This window comes from Alosa pseudoharengus, unplaced genomic scaffold, assembly GCF_046254945.1.
Source record: "Alosa pseudoharengus isolate Yale_2024_CS ecotype anadromous, Long Island Sound unplaced genomic scaffold, YU_APseudo_1.1 YU_APseudo_1.1_scf_1, whole genome shotgun sequence".
Classification (NCBI taxonomy): Eukaryota; Metazoa; Chordata; class Actinopteri; order Clupeiformes; family Clupeidae; genus Alosa; species Alosa pseudoharengus.
The window spans coordinates 53,765,989-53,785,521 of NW_027468564.1; the positions used below are offsets into that span (position 1 = coordinate 53,765,989).

The 19,533-nt window shown below is 43.4% G+C and overlaps 1 protein-coding gene across 1 annotated transcript in view; it reads left to right on the forward strand.

Moving 5' to 3' along the window:
- Positions 1-343: 343 nt before the first annotated feature.
- The window catches only part of LOC143119485 (alpha-1,6-mannosylglycoprotein 6-beta-N-acetylglucosaminyltransferase B-like), a 131,115-nt gene continuing 111,925 nt past the window's right edge, over positions 344-19,533 (forward strand). The window contains exons 1-2 of the mRNA XM_076281030.1: positions 344-523; positions 4,608-4,720. Of these exons, the coding sequence (XP_076137145.1) occupies positions 486-523; positions 4,608-4,720 (151 nt within the window). The 5' untranslated portion in view covers positions 344-485. The remainder of the gene's footprint in view (positions 524-4,607; positions 4,721-19,533) is intronic.

A 19,533-nucleotide genomic window follows, 5' to 3' on the forward strand; every position in this document is an offset into this window, starting at 1 on the left:
AAGTACACTGAATGCTGTTCCTGACAGACTTCGATTTGGAGCTTTCAATCCGACGTTGCAGAACATCCCTTGGGGACATTTGCGAGTCCGTGCGCTTATAGATATATTTTGAAAAATGTTCGCCGGTTTTCATGCACAGAAATCATAGTCTGCAGTTATGGTCTTGTGCGACTGTGGCACGAGTTTAGGCGCAGAATTGTAAAAAGACCGCTATAAATGTCAGATTGATCAGAAGTCATTTTTTTCAGACAGTTGTCACATCGAGTTGAGTGGCGGAGATTCTAACATATGGATATAAACAAGCAAACAGTTTTTTAACCTCGCGCCGGATTATTACGTTTTCTCGGCGGACCGTTAGGCGAGCACAACATGAGCGTGTATCGGAGCCTCTGCCCTCTTTACGATCTGAGGTTCATCATGTCAGGGGTCGTTAGTCCAGCTGCGCGTTTTGGAAAAGGATTGCTGTGAACTCAGACGGTTGAATAATGGTGAGAAGATGCCTTGTGACGTTCAAACCGTTCAGGTGAGTGAGTGTTAGGATCTGTTGCACTAGTGTTTTTTCTTCATCTTGAGCAAGTAGCTTACCAATGCCTGCTGGTAATGTGCGCTAAATGTATTCTATGAATAATACACATGTGATATACGAAGTGCGTTCTGTCTAATTAAGCCCGAAGTGCTCGTTCTGTGACTAATAGCAATTGCATGTTAAGTAATGTGATTTTCACTTCATATTAGTGTGAGCACTGATGACTAGCGTATGATAAACTCAACCCGAAAGGTAATATATGTATATGAACATAATGTCTCTGTCATGGTGTAAACTGTTTGGCGGCGTCCCTTTCAGGGAAGTAAAGTTAGTTTAGATCTAGCGTTATCTTGTGTAAAGCAATGTTAGTTTACAAACCTATGTGGATTTATATTTTACCTTATTTATGCGTGCACAGTAAAAATGTGAGAACATACAGTGCACATACATTTTGAGAAACAGTGATGGAGTCAAATTATAGGGGGCCTGCTGTGTGGTAGGAAATGGGCGTGTGAATAGATGCTATGTTCAAGCGTAAGCAAGGTTATGAGCGAAACGACTAAAAATACTGCACATTTGTCAACAAACAAATTAGATGCCGTGTGGCTCCCATGCGTCCCTGCGGTGCTGAATTGTGAGTGGAGTGGCGCGCACGCGCCAGCCTGCCTGCCATCAATCTTCAAACTTCCCTCTGACAGTGCGTCTTTCCTGCCTCTCCTCGTAGTGTCGCACATTCTCTATATACTGCACACATGCTATCATATCTCATGAGCGAATATGGCAACTTTGCTTAATGAGGGGAAAGGACTTCGACAGATGTTGCCTCAATACAATACGGTCTGATGACCACAACGCTCATTGCGCGCTGACCCAACATGGACCTTTAGAGCAGCTGCTCCCCGGTTGGTAGGCTCGCTGCAAATGTTAACTTTTGTGAGTGGTTATGTCACATCCAAATGATGAGCTTATTTCCCCTCTGGTTACCTAAATACTCCGACTTCGAATGCGTGAAATCCACCGTGAAGTCATAGCAATCAAGCAATGTATGATGCTCAAGGGCTCTTATATAATCACCTCAAAATCCTCGTTTTGATGCCATGACTTGTCTACCTGTAATCTATAATCACGCGCCAACTGGGCCACGAGCCAGTCACTAGCCTCGAGGGAGTTCCTCGAGGACCTCCCGGAGCTCGCTCTAGTTTGTAGCAATCATCATCAAGCCATGGCACAATCTGATATCGGTGCACGTGTAAAGCCAATTAACAGATATCTGATCTCTCCCTCTGATCCAATTAAGAGACCAAAGCATTTACTTTAAACCCTGTAATTAGAGAGAGCCTGGCAGAACACATAATCCCCTCCTCTCACCCACGGAAAGGCTTTGAAAATGGATAAATGATAACGATTGAGGATATGGCCTTAGTCTGATACCACAGTGTCATGTCATCACCGCTTTGATCTCCATGTTAAATGCTGAGTGAGCAGAAGTTGAGCACGTAAACTTGTGAGCCTTGAACACTAGATGGACTACCATCAGTCAGTCGTTACATCATATCAGAGTTCACTTTCACTATATGTTCTTGACGATTCGGCATAAACCTTTCCAGTCACCAGATGGTCATACTTCACAGGCTAATCCCACATTTTGCCTCAATTTTACGTCTCCGGATGAAAATGTGTTCAGATCAGAGACAGATTGATTTTTTTTTAGCAGATTGGAAATCGACATGAGCAGATGGTTTGAAATTATCCGGGTTTAACGACAGAAAACTTCTATCTGAAAGTGTTTTAGTTTTCAAAGTTAATCTAGATTTTCTTGCACTAAACAGCCTCTTCAGCCCATATTGGGGTTTTGATTGGGCAGTGCATCTGCCATTCTAAAACTTAGTAGTAAAGAGATGGCTTTCAGTCAATTAAAGAATTGTTGCTATCCTGCCATATGCTGTTAGCCTGTCCTGTATTGGAAGGCAGGCTAATGTGACCTGCCTTTACATTAGTAAAGGTAGAAATGATAATCCTATAATACTTGTGCTGGGACAATAGATAGCATGCAAGACGTCTTTGTGGCTCACTCAGAAGTATGCTAACATTTTTATAGCATTTTAAGAGCCTTTGCCTTAGGGGAGAGCAGGGTAAGATGAGCCATTTTTTACATTTTTAATCATTCTGACTTGTCAAAGAGGTTTTGTTTTGTAATTTACACCAAACAAAATGTTAAAGTATTATATTACCTCTATAATCAACACATCTTAGATATCTTATATGGTTAAAGAGATATACTTTCTAAAAAAAGTTGGTCTTGTGGTTCAATTTACCACATGTGTGGGGTAAGATGAGCCTATGTGTGGGGTAAGTTGAGCCAACACAAAGATTTCATGTAAAACAATTAGATTTTCTTTAAACAATAATTTAATTTCTACAAACACCAACATTTAATGGTGAATTTGCCAAATAGATTCAATGGAAAATTTGCCAAGACATGTTTAGCCTAGGCCTATAACTGTTTACCTTTAAATTCACCCCTTTAATTCACATAAATAAGTCTGATTAATTTGCTGCCTAGTCTCTTTAGCTCTTAGTAACACTGAGGAACCATGAAGAACGAGGTCACAAAATAAAGGCAAACTTAAAAATCTTACAGATTCAATAGAAGTACTAATTAGCTGGCTCAACGTACCCTAGCCCTGGTGGCTCATCTTACCCCACAACCACCATTTTGAAAGAAAATGCTTCTCACAACAATCTAAGTTAACATTCATGATTTTGTTTTGCCTTCACATCATAGCTTAAAAGAGCACCAATTGAGGTGTATTGCATTTGAATGTTGTTCTATTCGCGTTTTCTCTAAATCACCCTAACTCTGGACATGAATGAAATCCATTTGGAGAGCAAAAAAATCTTATTTTTACACATATATATTTTACCACGGTTGCACATTTGCCATATGCTGTGCCTTTCCACATATTGTAAAGAATGATCCCCTCTTCCTTAAAATGCTGTCACATAATAACATTTGTTTATGGTTTTCTAAAAAAAGGGGTGGCTCATCTTACCCCATGCCCATCTTACCCAGTTCTTCCCTACCTGCAGATCTTGTACACCACCTGAAAACATTCACCTATAGAAGGATATTTAGAGGGACACTTCCATAAAATACAACTTGTACATCTTACTGTTGCTTCAATCAATCCTATTCACCAGCTTATCTCAGGACACTACAATTGGACAGTAAACCAACTCCAAAACAACCAAAAAGAACAGCAAATGAGATCTTTTGTGTCGCCCAGAGAAAAGAGATCTCCAGATCTGTCCAAACATGTCAGTTCTGGAAAATTCTCTGGCTGCATTATTTGAGAGAAACACAGCACATGCATAATTCAGTCTGTCTCCTTTCCCTTAGTGAGGGTTTTAGTCCTCCAACGCCGCTAGTTTGTTATATGGAAACACAAGTGGCAGTCCCCACTATCAGAGATAAACAAGTGCGCTTGTCAATGGGTTTTGATGTAGGAGATGGGGATGGAAAGGGAGAGAGAGAAGCAAGCAATTCCTCACGGCTCACTAAAAGCAGCCTGCTCAGGGGCTCCGGTGAATGCATTTGTGCGTCAGTCTCAGGCTAGCAAAAAGAAACAAAAGAATGGACCACATTCACTTCTTCTTTTAGGGACACGATGTTTGTCAGGTGCATTTACCAGCACTGGGGCTTGTTTACTTCTCCTCACTCCTTTTCTTCTCCCCCAACTGTTTCTGTGAGTCAGTGAATGACAAACCTGTGTACAGAGTACATGTCCACTAGACACTAAATGCTAACCCTTCAGTTGTCTTACTCTCTCTATCTCTCCCTCTATCTCTCTCTCTCTATCTCTCTTTCTTTCTCTACTCAGCTTCATATTATGCTACACTGACACTGAAGTCTAATGTTTTCACCTATTTTCCTTCCCTCTGCTTTTCTTTGTTTCCCCCCTGTTTTAACCCCTTGCTCCCTCTTGTCTCTTCGTCCCTTCCTCCGTCATTTTCTCTCTCCATCCTCCGCTCCCTCCCTCCCTCCCTCTTTCTCTGTCTCTCCCTCCCTCTGTCTCTCCAGGATCTTCGTGGTGGGGATCGGTTTCTTCAGTCTGTGCTTCCTAATGACGTCCCTCGGTGGCCAGTTTTCGGCCAAGCGGCTTGGGGACTCGCCCTTCACCATGAGAACAGAAGGTAGCGGAGCGCTGGTGCATGTGCTGTGTGTGTGTGTGTGTGTGTGTGTGTGTGTGTGTGTGTGTGTGTGTGTGATGGTTCCCATGCTTTGTAGCACATGAACACACAAGACCTGATGTCGTTACAAAGCAACACAGCTCTGGGTGGAGGCAGAGCAAAGGGAGAAGAAGGGAGGGAAGAGGAATAGATTATAAATGGAACACTATTTGTAAGGAATAGATTATAAATGGAACACTATTTGTAAGGAATAGATTATAAATGGAACACTATATGTAAGGAATATATTATAAATTGAACACTATATGTAACATATAACATATGTTACATAATAACATATGTACAGAAGCACTCTCCACATAGATTGGCACCCCTGGTAAAGATTTTTATCCTGGAAAAGTCCAACCTTGAAAAGAAGCACATTTATTCCGAGAAGGAAAAAATCTTCACAAAGAGATAGTTATTTTAAAACAAAATAATGCCACGGTAATGAAGACAATGGTTTACTGGTGGAGGGTGCTGTATATTTTAGCAACATTCATATATTTACACAACAACATATGCATATTATAGCGTAGACAGGCTACAGCCTGATGATCCTGCAGAGAGGAGAGTGCATAAGAAGTCACGGAAAAGCCGGGCAGGAGCAGCGGGCAGCGGAGAGGCATGCGCTCCCTCCCTCTGTATGTGGACCTCCCTCCTGCTGAGCGCTCGGTGCTGGCTGTGAGCAGACATAAAGAGAGGGTCCTCCCCGCTGGGCGCAGCCCTCTCATTAAGACTGGACGATGCTCCGCGGATCTCCCGCTGCGTGCCCACCCAGGGCTAAATAGCAGCGTTGGCGGCAGCGTTGGCAGCGACCTCGTGATGGTGGCGGTGGCGATGCTGATCGGGCTGAGGTCACTTCCATTTAGAGGTCACTGGGTTTCATACACTTAGAGAGCAAGAGTGCTGGAAATGGCCCTTTCTCTTGCTTGGGCAGGACATAGGTAATGTACTGAGAGGCTCAAGCCACAGTGTCACAGCCATTAAGGGTCTCTCAGCCAAAGTGGTCGTCTTCCTGTTATACTGTACTGTGGTTATACTGTGTGTTGTGCTGGTGGCCTGTGCTTTGTGGCCAATTATGCTTCACTACAGTATGTGTGTGGTGATGGTGTTTCACTGCTGTTGTTGTGCAATTGGTCTAAGGTGGGATGCATTTGGCTTGTGGGATGCATTTGGCTTGTGATTCTGGTGAGTTCCTATCCTAGTCATATGCCCCTGTGTATCCTAGTATGTGTGTGTGTGTGTGTGTGTGCTTGTGTGTCTGTGTGTGTGCGTGTGCGTGTGTGTGTGTGTGTGCAGGGGTGAGTGTTTACTCCGGAGGCTCTGTCGACGAGCCTTTGGTCAACTGATTTCTTCCCGGGAAGAAATCTCATTATCAAGTCAGTGGCAGGGGTCGTCCAGTGTCACATGGTGACGTCCGGCCGGCGCACTGCTCCACGGCGGTCATCTCTCGTCGGCTCAGCGCAGGCTGAATTTGAACAGCTCCTCCGCAGTCTGGCTCTGGGTCGTCCCATTTACTGCCTATGAGAGACTCGAGACCAGTCCATTACCGGTCAGATCCAGCAGAGAAACACCAAAGTGGAGAGATAAGCTCCTGGCATAATGCAGGCTGTGCGTTTGGCCATTTTGTGTTCACGAGCTGAAGTGGAACACAGGCATGTGGAGTTGGGCTTTGTGTGGGTCTGCCATTACCTGGGAGAGCCTAAGTGGCCCACTCTGTTATTTTGCTTTGCAGTGGTTCACCACCATTTTCTGGTTTCTTATATTTCTCTAAGTGTCTGTAAGTGAGTAAGTGTGAGAGCATTTACCTCAGAACCTGTACTTAGTGATGTCTATACGGTATGTGTGTGTGTGTGTTTGTGTGTGTGTGTTTGTGTGTGTGTGTGTGTTACATACATTATAGGGTTCTATCTACGTTCTGAGTAGTTCTGAGATATTGAGCTTCAAAGTCTTAGAATTCCATAGACTTATACTGATAAGTGGAACAAACCTCTTCAGATATAATGTCCAATGCATACAACTACAAGAAACACCTCACCTCATCATCTTAAGGTGTCACAGAATAAGAATATGTAAATAACTCAATTTTGACAAAAATGTAAGATAGAACCTTATTATTCTAAGGGGACGATATTGCAAACCTCTTGTGTTGGCTCGTAATCAGAATGCTGTGAAGGAGATAAGTGATGGCATCCTCCACACCCACTTTCTCCCGGTATGCAAACTGTAGCAGGTCTATTGCATGGCATACCTGGGGTCTGAGTATCGTGTGATGTTAGAGTGACAGGCCTGAAGTCATTAAGCTCTCTTGGGTATGTGTGTATGTGTGTGTGTGTGAGAGAGAGAGAGAGAGAGAGAGAGAGAGAGAGAGAGAGAGAGAGAGAGAGAGAGAGAGAGAGAGAGAAAGAGAGAGAGAGAGAGAGAGAGAGAAAGAGAGAAAGCTTGTAGATTTATTTTTGTTCGGATATGGTGTGTCTGTGTGTCTGTAAGTGAACTGTGAAGTGTCACTGAATGTGAAGTATGTGTGAGAGTTTGTAGACCTGCATAACCTGAGTATACAATATGCATAGTCATACAAGTGTGCACTTATATGAGTAGCTAATGGTGTATTAACTCTTAATAACTGTGTTATTATAAGAGAATATTCTTGATATGAACAGGGAAGCAAAATTGTAACTATTAACAGGGAAACAAAATTGCTTATAAAACAGTTCAAAGTTATCAGGCAAAACCGAAATTACACAAGTTCCCCAGGCAATTTCTCTGTTTTCTTGTGTCTAGCACAGAGCCCAGGCCTTATTAACCCCAGTCAGAGTCAGGGCCTGAGTTGTCTGGGAACATGAGTGCTCTGTAGACCTACATAACCTGAGTATACAATATGTATGTGAAGTGTGTGTGTGTGTGTGTGTGTGTGTGTGTGTGTGTGTGTGTGTGTGTGTGTGTGTGTTAAGAGACAGACAGACAGACAGACAGAGAGTGTGTGTATATGTGTGTGTGTGTGTGTGTGTGTGTGTGTGTGTGTGTGTGTGTGTGTGTGTGTGTGTGTTAAGAGACAGACAGACAGGCAGACAGAGTGGGTGTGTGTGTGTGTGTGTGTGTGTGTGTGTGTGTGTGTGTGTGTGTGTGTGTGTGTGTGTGTGTGTGTCTGTGTGTGTGTCTGTGTGTGTGTCTGTGTGTTTTTGTGTCCTTCTCTCTGTCTTCACTCTTGATTAATTACTCACTCAGGTGGTGCAGTCCAAAGGGATGTCTGAGTTGAGCTCATTAAGAACTAAGTGAGGTGTCCGTCTCTAGAAAGCACCAGAGGTAAAACAGCAGGACCGTGTGTGTGTGTGTGTGTGTGTGTGTGTGTGTGTGTGTGTGTTGTGGTTATGATGTAGTATCTGGTAGTTTTCTTCACATCTTTACAGGTCACACATCTTCTATTTATGTGTATGTTGTGATATGATTGAGTATTACTTTGTCATGTTATGGGTAACACATGATGTGCTTTTACAATGTGTACATACAGTATTTCAATGGTAGCATGTGTTTGCCTATCTGCTTGTTTTGTCTCTGTGTGTGTGTGTGTGTGTGTGTGTGTGTGTGTGTGTGTGTGTGTGTGTGTGTGTGCATGTGCATGTGTGTGTGTGTGTGTGCACGTGTGTGTGTGTGTGTGTGTGTGTGTGTGCATGTAGGGATGTGCATGTGTGTGTGTTGGCACAGTAGTAAATTGGCAGGAGCTGTGTGTTTAATGGGCCATCATTAGAAATATGGGACAGGAGCCGGGCCGCAGACCCACAGACTGTGTGGCGAGTCCATCTGCTCACCCCTCCTCCCTGTCTGTACCAACGACTGTGCTGCACTACAATCAGTCTCTCCAGGGTTTTGTTCGCCTTTTTTGAGATTGTTGCGGCTTAAAATGCCTGATTTATAATTTTTTTCTAAAAAATTGCGATGAAAGTTGCAGTGGTTTTAGGCGTTTGTTGCAAAGGAATTGCGGGAGGAAGGGAAAATTGCAAAATAGTTGTGATTTAAAAAAAATAAAAAAGACTAAGATTAGTAAGACCAAGATCACACTGATCATCTTAATATCCTTATTAAAAATAATAAGAAAAGTAAAGGATTTAGTAATTTCAATTGAATGAATTGAATAATTGAATGCCTGTCACTATAAAGATGTGAGAGTAGCCTAGTTACATTTCTGAGTGGATTGGAAGGCTTGCATCTCACTGTTTTCGTTTAAGAGTGGAAATTACTTTTTACATTTACTATGTCATTACTATGTCATTAGTTAAAATAAATGTTAAATGTTAATAACTCAAATGAAATTTTTCTTGGATCATATAAGAGATAAGTGTCTTGCAATGTTATTCATTTCTATGATTTTGGTAAGCACTACACAAACTACAAGCAAACATGACATGAACTAACAAGGATGTAAAAGTTTGCCAATGGGTTGCATTGCCTATTCAAATGTCAGTTAACCCAAAGAAGGCCTACATTAACTTACTTTCATAGCCTAGGCAGGTAAGCAACACCAATCATCAATCTATATTCTGTGCGAGGGACTATTGTGGAAAATTCACAGGGAAACTACAGGCGCGCGGGAACCTATTTTTGACCAGGGGTGCTGAATAACAAAAATACTGGATGTATTAACCCTTAATAACTGTGTTATTAGAAGAGAAGATTCTGCAGGGAACAGGGAAACAAAATTGTAATGCTTATAAAACAGTTCAAAGTTATCAGGCAAACCGACATTACTAATTATACTTATTATTAAGTTCCCCAGGCAATTTCTCTGTTTTCTTCGGCTGGAGTCTCGCACAGAGCTCAGGCCTTATTAGCCTGAGTTGTCTGGGGGCATGAGTGCGCACATTAGAGCTGAAATCTGTTAAATAACTTAATGTTGGCTAAACATAGCCAGCGACTCGTTGACACCCATCATAACCCTTTCTTAATCATTCCCGCCCGCGTCCTTCTTACCACACCCCCCCTCTCCTTCCATCGCTGTTTAGAGCGCCGTTCCAATTTTCGACTGAATGCAAATGCGGAGGCTCCCCCACATTTCCTCGCTAACGCTTCTTCTTTTTTGTTGTTTCGGTGCGGGCGGTCTTAATCGCTGTGTAATTGCTAAGTCCATAACAGAGGCCAGAGCCACAGACAGAATAGCAGAGCAGAGTTCCGCCGGACCTGGAATACATATTAATGGCATCGGGTGTGAACTGCTGATACCAGAGGTTTTTATTGTTTGGAGGCTGAAGTGATTTGCCTCGCAGGAAATTGCAAGTATTGTGTGGGTGTCTGACACAGAGAAAAGGTGTGTTGGTGTATGTTTGGGTGTCTGTGTAGGTGCGTGTGTGTGTGTGTGTGTGTGTGTGTATGTGTGTGTGTGTATGTGTGTGTGTGTGTGTGTGTGTGTATGTGTGTGTGTGTATGTGTGTGTGTGTGTGTGTGTGTGTGTGTGTGTGTGTGTGTGTGTGTGTTGGTGGTGTTGTTGAAGTGCCTGTGTGGCCCGAGGGCGGGAAATTGAGGAGGCCCATGTGAACGACACCTTCCCTCTGCATTACGATTCATCTCGTTTAGTCTCTTTTTTTTGTTTGTTTGGTGTTCTCCTGGTATCTGTCTCCAGGTAAACACACAGACAGGGCTAACGAGGCTCCATATGTCAACATGGCACGGCTCCGGAGTCGCCCGCGTCTAAATGACCACCTTCCTTGTCAACTCCCCCGTCTCCACAAATGAGCAGAGATGTGGTGACTCCATCAAAGAGAGAACTCTGCCCTCCAGGATCGGTTTATTCTGGTAATGGGGTTGGCTCTCGACACCAGAGCAGAAATACAACCTCACCAGGGAGGCATTCACGCTGGTTAAGATCCAGTGTGCTGATCACTAGCTCCCCTGAGGTCGACCGTGAGGATGAGGAAATGATCTTTCTTTCTTTCTTTCTCTCTCTCCCTTTCTCTCTGTCTGTTTTTATTTCTCTCTCTCTCTCTCTAATTCTCTTTCTTCTCCTCAAATGTAGTAACTCCATTCATACATTACAGAGGCAGTCCCTATAGTAATTATCCCTCTTTAGCTAAGGAGTCCGTGGAGGACCAAACAGTGCCAAAACAGCATTTGCTGTGCTCCATTGTTGCAGATGTGTTGAGTGTGATGAGAAACAGTGATTAATGAGAAACAGTGATTAATGAGAAACAGTGATTAATGAGAAACAGTGATTAATTACGTCCCTCTTTGTTCCTCCATTCAAGAGAGCTCTAGTTATTTTTTAGATAGCAAAAAGCTGATTGAGCTGTTTTCACAATTAGTTTAGCGTAATGATGTATAATATATATATATATATATATATAGGTTATATAGGTATATATAATAAACATTACAGGAACTGTTAAAATATGGAAAGCCTCAAGCAATCTGAGATTCAAAAATGTAAATTTTTTCATTGTCAGTTTACTGCTTTCTCTCTCTTGTGTGTGAGAGACGGCAAAGTACTGTAGAGCAAACACACGGGTGCGTTTCCGAAAAGCATAGTTGCTAGCAACCAGCAAAGTTGCTAACTATGCTTTTGGGAGACGCACCCCTGATTAATGTGCACTCATACCAATGAAACGATGAAAAAGGTGAAACATCTTTATTGAATGGTTTTACTAAAGCACTATAGATAATTGTCACACATACATCTTTCCCATTTTTGCAGTTGTTAATTCAGACATTAAATATCATATTAAGAAATCCTTGCACATACTTGTACGTGCAATCATTGAAGCTACCACATCGCATACTAACACAATACCAAAGAGAGTTATGGCATTATTTCCATATTGTGTGCTTGGTTAGACAGCTCTTTGTAGTGACAACCACACGGCATGACTGTTGGACCTGAATGACCCCTATCATCTGAATGTGTTCATTAGAGAACAAACACAAACAGCAGTATACGGTAATGAGTTGGATCATAATCTGATGCTGTCATATATTTGCAGTTGTCATCACATAGATCAAATCATATGAAAAAGCATATCAGAGTAAATGTTTGTCTTGTCCAGACAGACACTAATCAGGAAATAGAAGTCAGCATCAAGCCAGTCGTGCACAATCGTGATAATTCCAGAATAAATCTGAAGTGTTGAGCGAGATGCTTTATCCGCCGCTGGTATTCCTCCAGGAGCGTCCTCGTCCTTGTCCTCACCGCCACTGCCGCCATGACCGTCTCCATTACCCTTGTCATCCCCCAGAGAGCTGCGTGGAGGGCTTTTGTGCACGGCTCCGGAGACTCGGGGCTCTTTCCTGGTCTAAGCCGTCCGCCTTCCGCGCCATGCCACGCTCCATGCCACGCTGGCCGGGGCGATGAGAGGGGCTTAGTGGTTACAGTCCGTGGCAGCGCTTTAGAACTGGAGCACATTTTAACCCACAGGTGAAGTGCCCCCCCCCACGCCCCCTGAGATTGGGGCCGCTGGATCGGTGCTATAGGAGATGCTGAGAGGAAGATAGGAGCGCTGAGATATGAGAGCTTTATGGCCCCTAGCACACACACAGGCATACTTAACACTCACATTCTCTCTCTCTCTCTCTCTTAAACACACACACACACAGGCATACTTAACACTCACATTCTCTCTCTCTCTCTCTCTTAAACACACACACACACACAGGCATACTTAAAGGAATTATCCGGAGTAAAATTTAGATCGATTTACGGATGATTGGGGGTACATACGTTGAGTTGACATCAAAATCATGTCATTCGGATGTGTTTTGAGAAAGTTCGATTGTACCGTTTTCAGGTCACAACTCGTAGCCTGGAAATGAGCAGGGCATTTCAATTTCGCCACTACAAAACGCTATTTTTATACCTCTTCTACAGTTCCAAACAACATAACACTTACGTGGTAGTGAGTAGAGGGTTCCTAAAGCCAAACCGAAGTATCCCGAGGTCTTTATGTGGTCGAATAGAGAGTCCAGAATGAATTTCATCAAGCCAGTACCTTTCCGGAAATGTTGCCATCTTTGCTGTAGGAGTCTTATTGCTGAGTGTGTTGTAACACGCTCTGGAAATTCACAATTTCGTCGCCGTTTAAAAAAAAAACAAAACATAGTCCAGTCCATACAACTTCATTTCAATTTCGAAAGAAATACTGGACTATGTTTTTTTTTTTTTTTAAACGGCGACGCAATTGTGAATTTCTCAGCAAAGATGGCAACATTTCCAGAAAGGTACTGGCTTGATGAAATTCATTCTGGACTCTCTATTCAACCACATAAAGACCTCGGGATACTTTGGTTTGGCTTTAGGGACCCTCTACTCACTACCACGTAAGTGTTATGTTGTTTGGAACTGTAGAAGAGGTATAAAAATAGCGTTTTATAGCGGCGAAATTGAAATGCCCTGCTCACTTCCAGGCTACGGGTTGTGACTGAAAACGGTACAATCGACCTTTCTCAAAACACATCCGAATGACATGATTTTGATGTCAACTCAACGTATGTACCCCCAATCATCCGTAAATCGATCTAAAGTGCATTTTACTCCGGATAATTCCTTTAACACTCACATTCTCTCTCTCTCTCTCTCTTAAACACACACACACACAGGCATACTTAACACTCACATTCTCTCTCTCTCTCTCTTAAACACACACACACACAGGCATACTTAACACTCACATTCTCTCTCTCTCTCTCTTAAACACACACACACACAGGCATACTTAACACTCACATTCTGTCTCTCTCTCTCTCTCTTAAACACACATACACACAGGCATACTTAACACTCACATTCTCTCTCTCTCTCTCTCTCTCTCTCTCTCTCTCTCTCTCTTAAACACACATACACACAGGCATACTTAACACTCACATTCTCTCTCTCTCTCTCTCTCTTAAACACACATACACACAGGCATACTTAACACTCACATTCTGGCAGTCTCATCTAGGATATAACACAGGTTGAAGTCAACGTCAAGTTGGTTCTATTTAGGGAGGTGAATGTGTGTAAACATCTGTAGATGACTCAGAAATGACATCGGAAGACAAGGAGTGAATAGTGGCAAGAGGCAAGCCGAAGTCTGCTGACAAGGGCCCGACGGTAATTGTAAAGCAATTTACAAAAGATTCACTGAACAAAAATGCTGATGTGGTACATGAAACTTTAGCTAAAAATGTGGACAATGCAATGCAATCAAGCATTTTGGACGATATATTGTCACAAGCTGGCAGAATAGGCAACAGGCCGATGTGCGTTTTATTTGGAGACTGTTTTGCGCGACAGAGACTGAGTTTGCTGCTGATATTCTGGGGATAGGCCTAGCCAATGTACGACTTTAGCCTTTTAATATATTTGCTGCATTAGATCAGTCTTTCTAGAACAGGCAAGGGCTTTCTAGCCTCACGTCAGCAGCGCTGCATCACCCATAGGCTATAGCCTACATGTACATTAAAACAACCAGGGTGCGGTTTTGAAAATTGGTCAACAAACTTTGGTGCTGATGGATGGCTGATGGATGATAAGTTTTGCTATGCAGTTATGGTTGAAATAATAGCCCATCAGCGCATTTCTAGTGTGTGTGCCTCTTTTGTGTGTACTTTTTTGTGTTTAACTAGGTGGCGCTATACATGAAATGAGTGGTTATGGAATGGGTTGACATGGCCCCTTGAGATCAACATACAAAAAAAAATGGTCCTCCTAAACCCTACTGTTTTCGAGATATTCACAGAAAACTGTGTCTGCCCTACCTTCCAGTCCAGCGGGGGGGCTACAGATCAAAACGAAAAACGATGGTTCCATGCTATCCATGTGGGGTTAAATGCCCACCAAGTTTCGTGTACCCCGGTCCTTCAGTGCCCCGGGAATCATTGACAGAAATTTGGGCATGCGAAAAAAAAAATAAAAAAAAAATAAAATCTGACTAAACCTATATGACCGCCGCTTCGCTGCGCGGCGGTCATAATAATAGCCCATCAGCGCATCTCTAGTGTGTGTGCCTCTCTCTCGCTCAGAGGGGAGGGAGAGGCTGAGGGTCGATCCAGCATGGATTCTAAACTCTGTGGTGGATAGGATCTACAATTAGGTGTTAATAATATTACCATGCTAGGTCGAAGTACTCCCAAGTGCTATTGCGCCACACATTGTAGTTCTCCTGTTTATTCGCTTGGAAAATCGCCACGTTTCATGTTGTGTGACGTACACATTTTTATCAACTACTCGTGCAACTGTATTTAAGTAGGGAAAATGTGGAGGTGTTTGATTACTGCTATGTTCCTCTCTCTACGGCCACGGCAGAGCCCGCTAGCATAGCAACATGCTAACACATTCGCGCCGCGCGACAGAGCGTTTGAGTGCACCTACCGGCGCGGGAGAGGTATGACTCAACTTGTGAAAGTTAAGGTAAGAACATATATTACTACTGATTTTGGGTGGCGGCTCTCTCACACACAAAAGCAGTCTACGATGATGCCAAGGCAAAATCTCCCCCCCCCCCTCTCTCCTTCTGTCCACACAGTTATACATATAAAGACACACAATTATTCTGAACTGGAGAAAGCAGGGGATTTCATTTGCAATCATCAAAATACAGCATACCCTTCCAGAACACATACACGAACACACACACACACATACACACAGTCACACACACACACACTCACACTCATACTCACACTCTCTCTCACATACACACACACACACACACAGTTTCTCCCTTCACGACACAAAGTAATTTCTGGGCACACAGCCGTTGGCTGTTCGCTCCCTTGTTTTGCATGACCGTCTCTGGGCAGAGGTCGGCGCGGTCGGCGCGGTCACTGCGGTCGGCGCTGGTGTAAGTGGCAGCAGTAATCATCATCTTGGTACGACACAGCACGGCTGAGCTATTCGTTTATGTCCTGACACCCGTGACCCCCCCCCCCCCTTCTTCAGGGTGGCAAATGAAAAATGAAGCCTCTCAAATGTGCTCAAATATACACCCCACCCACCCACGACAAAAGTCAGCCAGCCGATTATCCCAATTCTGGATTCTCCCCTTCACTGCTTCTTGACAAAGATTGCAGCAGTCTTCTCCCAGTTTAAAGGCAACGCTTCGCTCTTGGCTGTTGTTGTGGCGCAATGGCCATCAGGATGATGAAGGTATTTCTCCTTTAGGACCTTGCACAAGCTGAAATGGCAGCACCTTGTCATTTTTGATCTCCTGCTCACATTTTTCAGTGCCCGTGTTAGACCTTTGCAAACGACAGCAATGCCCTCAAGTCGCTGTTCTCCTCTTCTTAAGCGTCCTCACAGAGAGAGGGCCCTTTTACATTTCACAAACACTGTCCGTGTGATTCTCTGTGCTCCTCTTCTTAAGCGTCCTCACAGAGACAGGTCCCTTTTACATTTCACAAACACTGTCCGTTAGGGTGCATCAAAAAACAAAATTTTTGAATTTTGATATGGCTGGGTGCTAAAAGTGTTCCAATATATGTAGAAACAACACATGCAAAATATTTTTCCAGTACATTATGATTTAGGGGTGCCACCGCACATCTGTTTTTGTTGGATAAAGTGGTTAACAGTGCTCAATGGTCGCCATGGAGATCTGAGGTAAACAATACTACAGCTCAAGAAAACTGAGGTGATCTTTCTGTTTGAGGTGATCTTGAACTGTGTTGGATGTGTTATTACATATTACTATCATATCTGTAGTTGTTTCCCCGCCCCCTCTGCAAAGCTAAGTGCGTGCCCACAGCTGAACCACAAGCGCAGTTGAATAGTTAACCAATTGCGACATTAAAAAGAAAAAAACTTTAGCGATCATACATGACGATAAGATGTCAACGAGCAGCGACATACAGAGTAGGCCTAATAGTTCTACTAATCTACTTAAAAATACTTAGCACAATGAAGAAAACTGATGCTCTGAATACTTATTCAGCTGTCTCTAAAAGTTTCTCTAATTGACTCATTCAACCGCGATTTTGATTACACCTGCTTTTAACAGGCGCAAGTTTTTCACCGCAAAACAGACATGCGCTGTTTTCATACATATGGCGGAATACCTAATCAATGCTATTAGCACTTGTCGTCTCCTGTGTTTGTGCGATACTCCCACTTTCTCCTGACCCTCCTATGAATGCATATGCATGACACGGAAAAGCGCTAATAGCCATTTGCAGCTCCCACAACAGGCAGTCTACGCTTTTTCCTCAGTGCGGCCTGTTTGTACATACCTCGCCATGCTTTTACGTGCACTTTGCGAATGAAATATGCCTGATGTGGGCACAAAAACATACATCTGGCCCTGTCTCTCCTTTTTTCATCCGCTTTCTCTGGGTGTGTCTTGCTTCTCTCCATTGCATCCCTTATTCTCTCTCTCTCTATTTATCTCTTTGGCTGTGGAGAACATGTGTGTGTGTGTGTGTGTGTGTGTGTGTGTGTGTGTGTATGTGTGTATGTCTGTGTGTGTGTGTGTGTTTGTGTGTGTGTATTTGTGTGTGTGTGTGTGTCTCTGTGTGTGTGTGTGTGTCTGTGTATGTCTGTGTGTGTGTGTGTGCGTGTGTCTGTGTGTGTCTGCGTGTGTCTGTGTGTGTGTCTTTGTGTGTATGTCTCGCTCTGTGTGTGTGTCTGTCTGTGTCTGTATGTGTGTGTCTGTCTGTGTCTGTATGTGTGTGTGTGTATGTGTGTGTGTATGTTTGTGTGTGTGTGTGCGTGTGTCTGTGTGTGTGTCTTTGTGTGTATGTCTCGCTCTGTGTGTGTGTCTGTCTGTGTCTGTATGTGTGTGTGTGTGCATGTGTCTGTGTGTGTCTGTGTCTTTGTGTGTATGTATCACTCTGTGTGTGTGTCTGTGTGTGTGTGTGTGTGTGTGTGTGTGTGTGTGTGTGTGTGTGTCTGTGTGTGTGTCTGTGTGTGTCTGTGTCTTTGTGTGTATGTCTCTCTCTCTCTGTGTGTCTGTCTGTGTCTGTCTGTGTGTGTGTGTGTGTGTCTGTGTCTGTATGTGTGTGTATGTGTGTGTGTGTGTGTGTGTGTGTGTCTGTGTGTGTGTCTGTGTGTGTCTGTGTCTTTGTGTGTATGTCTCTCTCTCTCTCTGTCTGTCTGTGTCTGTCTGTATGTGTGTGTGTGTGTGTGTGTGTGTCTGTGTCTTTGTGTGTATGTCTCTCTGTGTGTGTGTTTCTGTCTGTGTCTGTGTGTGTGTGTGTGTGTGTGTGTGTGTGTGTGTGTGTGTGTGTATGTGTGTGTGTGAGTTGAACATGACCGCAACCAACAGCCAAACCTTTGCCGCTGCAAACCCAAGCTAATCCCTGAATAGGACGGTTACTCTTGGGTGGGGGAGACATATCTGGGGGGAGACACACTGGCTAGGTTCAGAGTTCAGGTTCCATTCCCTCTCTCTTTCTCCCTGGTGATGTTGCTCAGTGGAGCAGAGACTCTGGCACAGACTGAGCAGTTAAGTTCGGAGTTTAGTTAGTGTCAGCTCTTACCATTAGGCCCTGTTAGTCAGTGAGTTAGCCACTAGAGAGGGTTTGTTCTTTTAAGTTTGTCAGTATCACCCTTTGTGTTTAACAATAAAGTCAATTCAATTTTATATGTGTGTCCGACATCCATCACTGCTGCACAGAACATGTGAACATGTCCCATTGACCTCCATTCATTTTGTCTATAGGACAAATGAATGGAGAATCTTGAAAGTTGAATTCTGAGAAATGCCCAAGTTGCCCAAAGGGCAAACAAACAACTTTTACTTTGATAACCCTATAGAACTTGTTAATGTATAAAAGTTCACTGTACTCAACATTTCCAGGTCAACTTTTGGCAATTAGACTAAAAATTGCACATTTTTCGAAATTTCGCCAAAGTTCATGTGTTAGGTGGCACCCCTAAATCTCAATGGAATTACTCAAAACTGTGCAAAAGTCATTTTTATGTTAATTGGAACAAAATATTTTGAAATTAAAATTTCCCATTCAAATTTGATGCACCCTACTGTCCGTGTGATTCTCTGTGCTCCTCTTCCTAAGCGTCCTCACAGAGAGAGGGCCCTTTTACATTTCACAAACACTGTCCGTGTGATTCTCTGTTGGGGAGAGCTCTGCTGGACAGTGTTACGTGTTTTTTCAACCTTACGTGGGAATTGTGCTCAAGAAAAGGGAGACAGATGCAAATGAATTCGGGCCTAGAGAGATGGAGAAAGAAGGAGACGTGAGAGAGAGAAAGAAAGAGAGGGAATAAAAGAGGGAGAAGGGGAGGTGATTTTTTTTTTTATCCATCTGGTGCCCTGAGGTTTCAGGTGATGAGTCACAAACTTTTAGCATTTTCCTTTCCCTCTCCTCCCCTCCTCCCCAACTCCCCTGATCCCCAATGAATCTTTTATCCTGTCAGATAACACAGGGGAGCCTGCGACAGGAGAGACACTTTGGCAGAGGGGGAAAAAACAACTTTAAAAGAAAATAAAAAACAACAACAATAAAAAACAACCTTTTGAGCTGAAGACAACTTCCGAGGAAGAAGAGAGGAAAAACAGGGGGAGGTGTGACACGGTTGATGACTCCTTTAAGTTGTCGACTTGATGAAGGACTTGAAGGACAAGTTCTTGACTTGAGAGCAAAGACTTGACTTCAGACCAAGTGAATATGTTCTGTTTTTGGGGGGGGGGGGTTGAAGAAAATAAATAGGTAAATAAAAAGATGTGCTTACACTCAAACACAAACACACACACACACAGTCAAACACACACACACACACACACCTGAGGCAACAGTGCACACCTTGCTTTGTCTCACGTTGCCTTCTGGTCTGTGCCGGCTCCTGTCTCTGTAGCCGT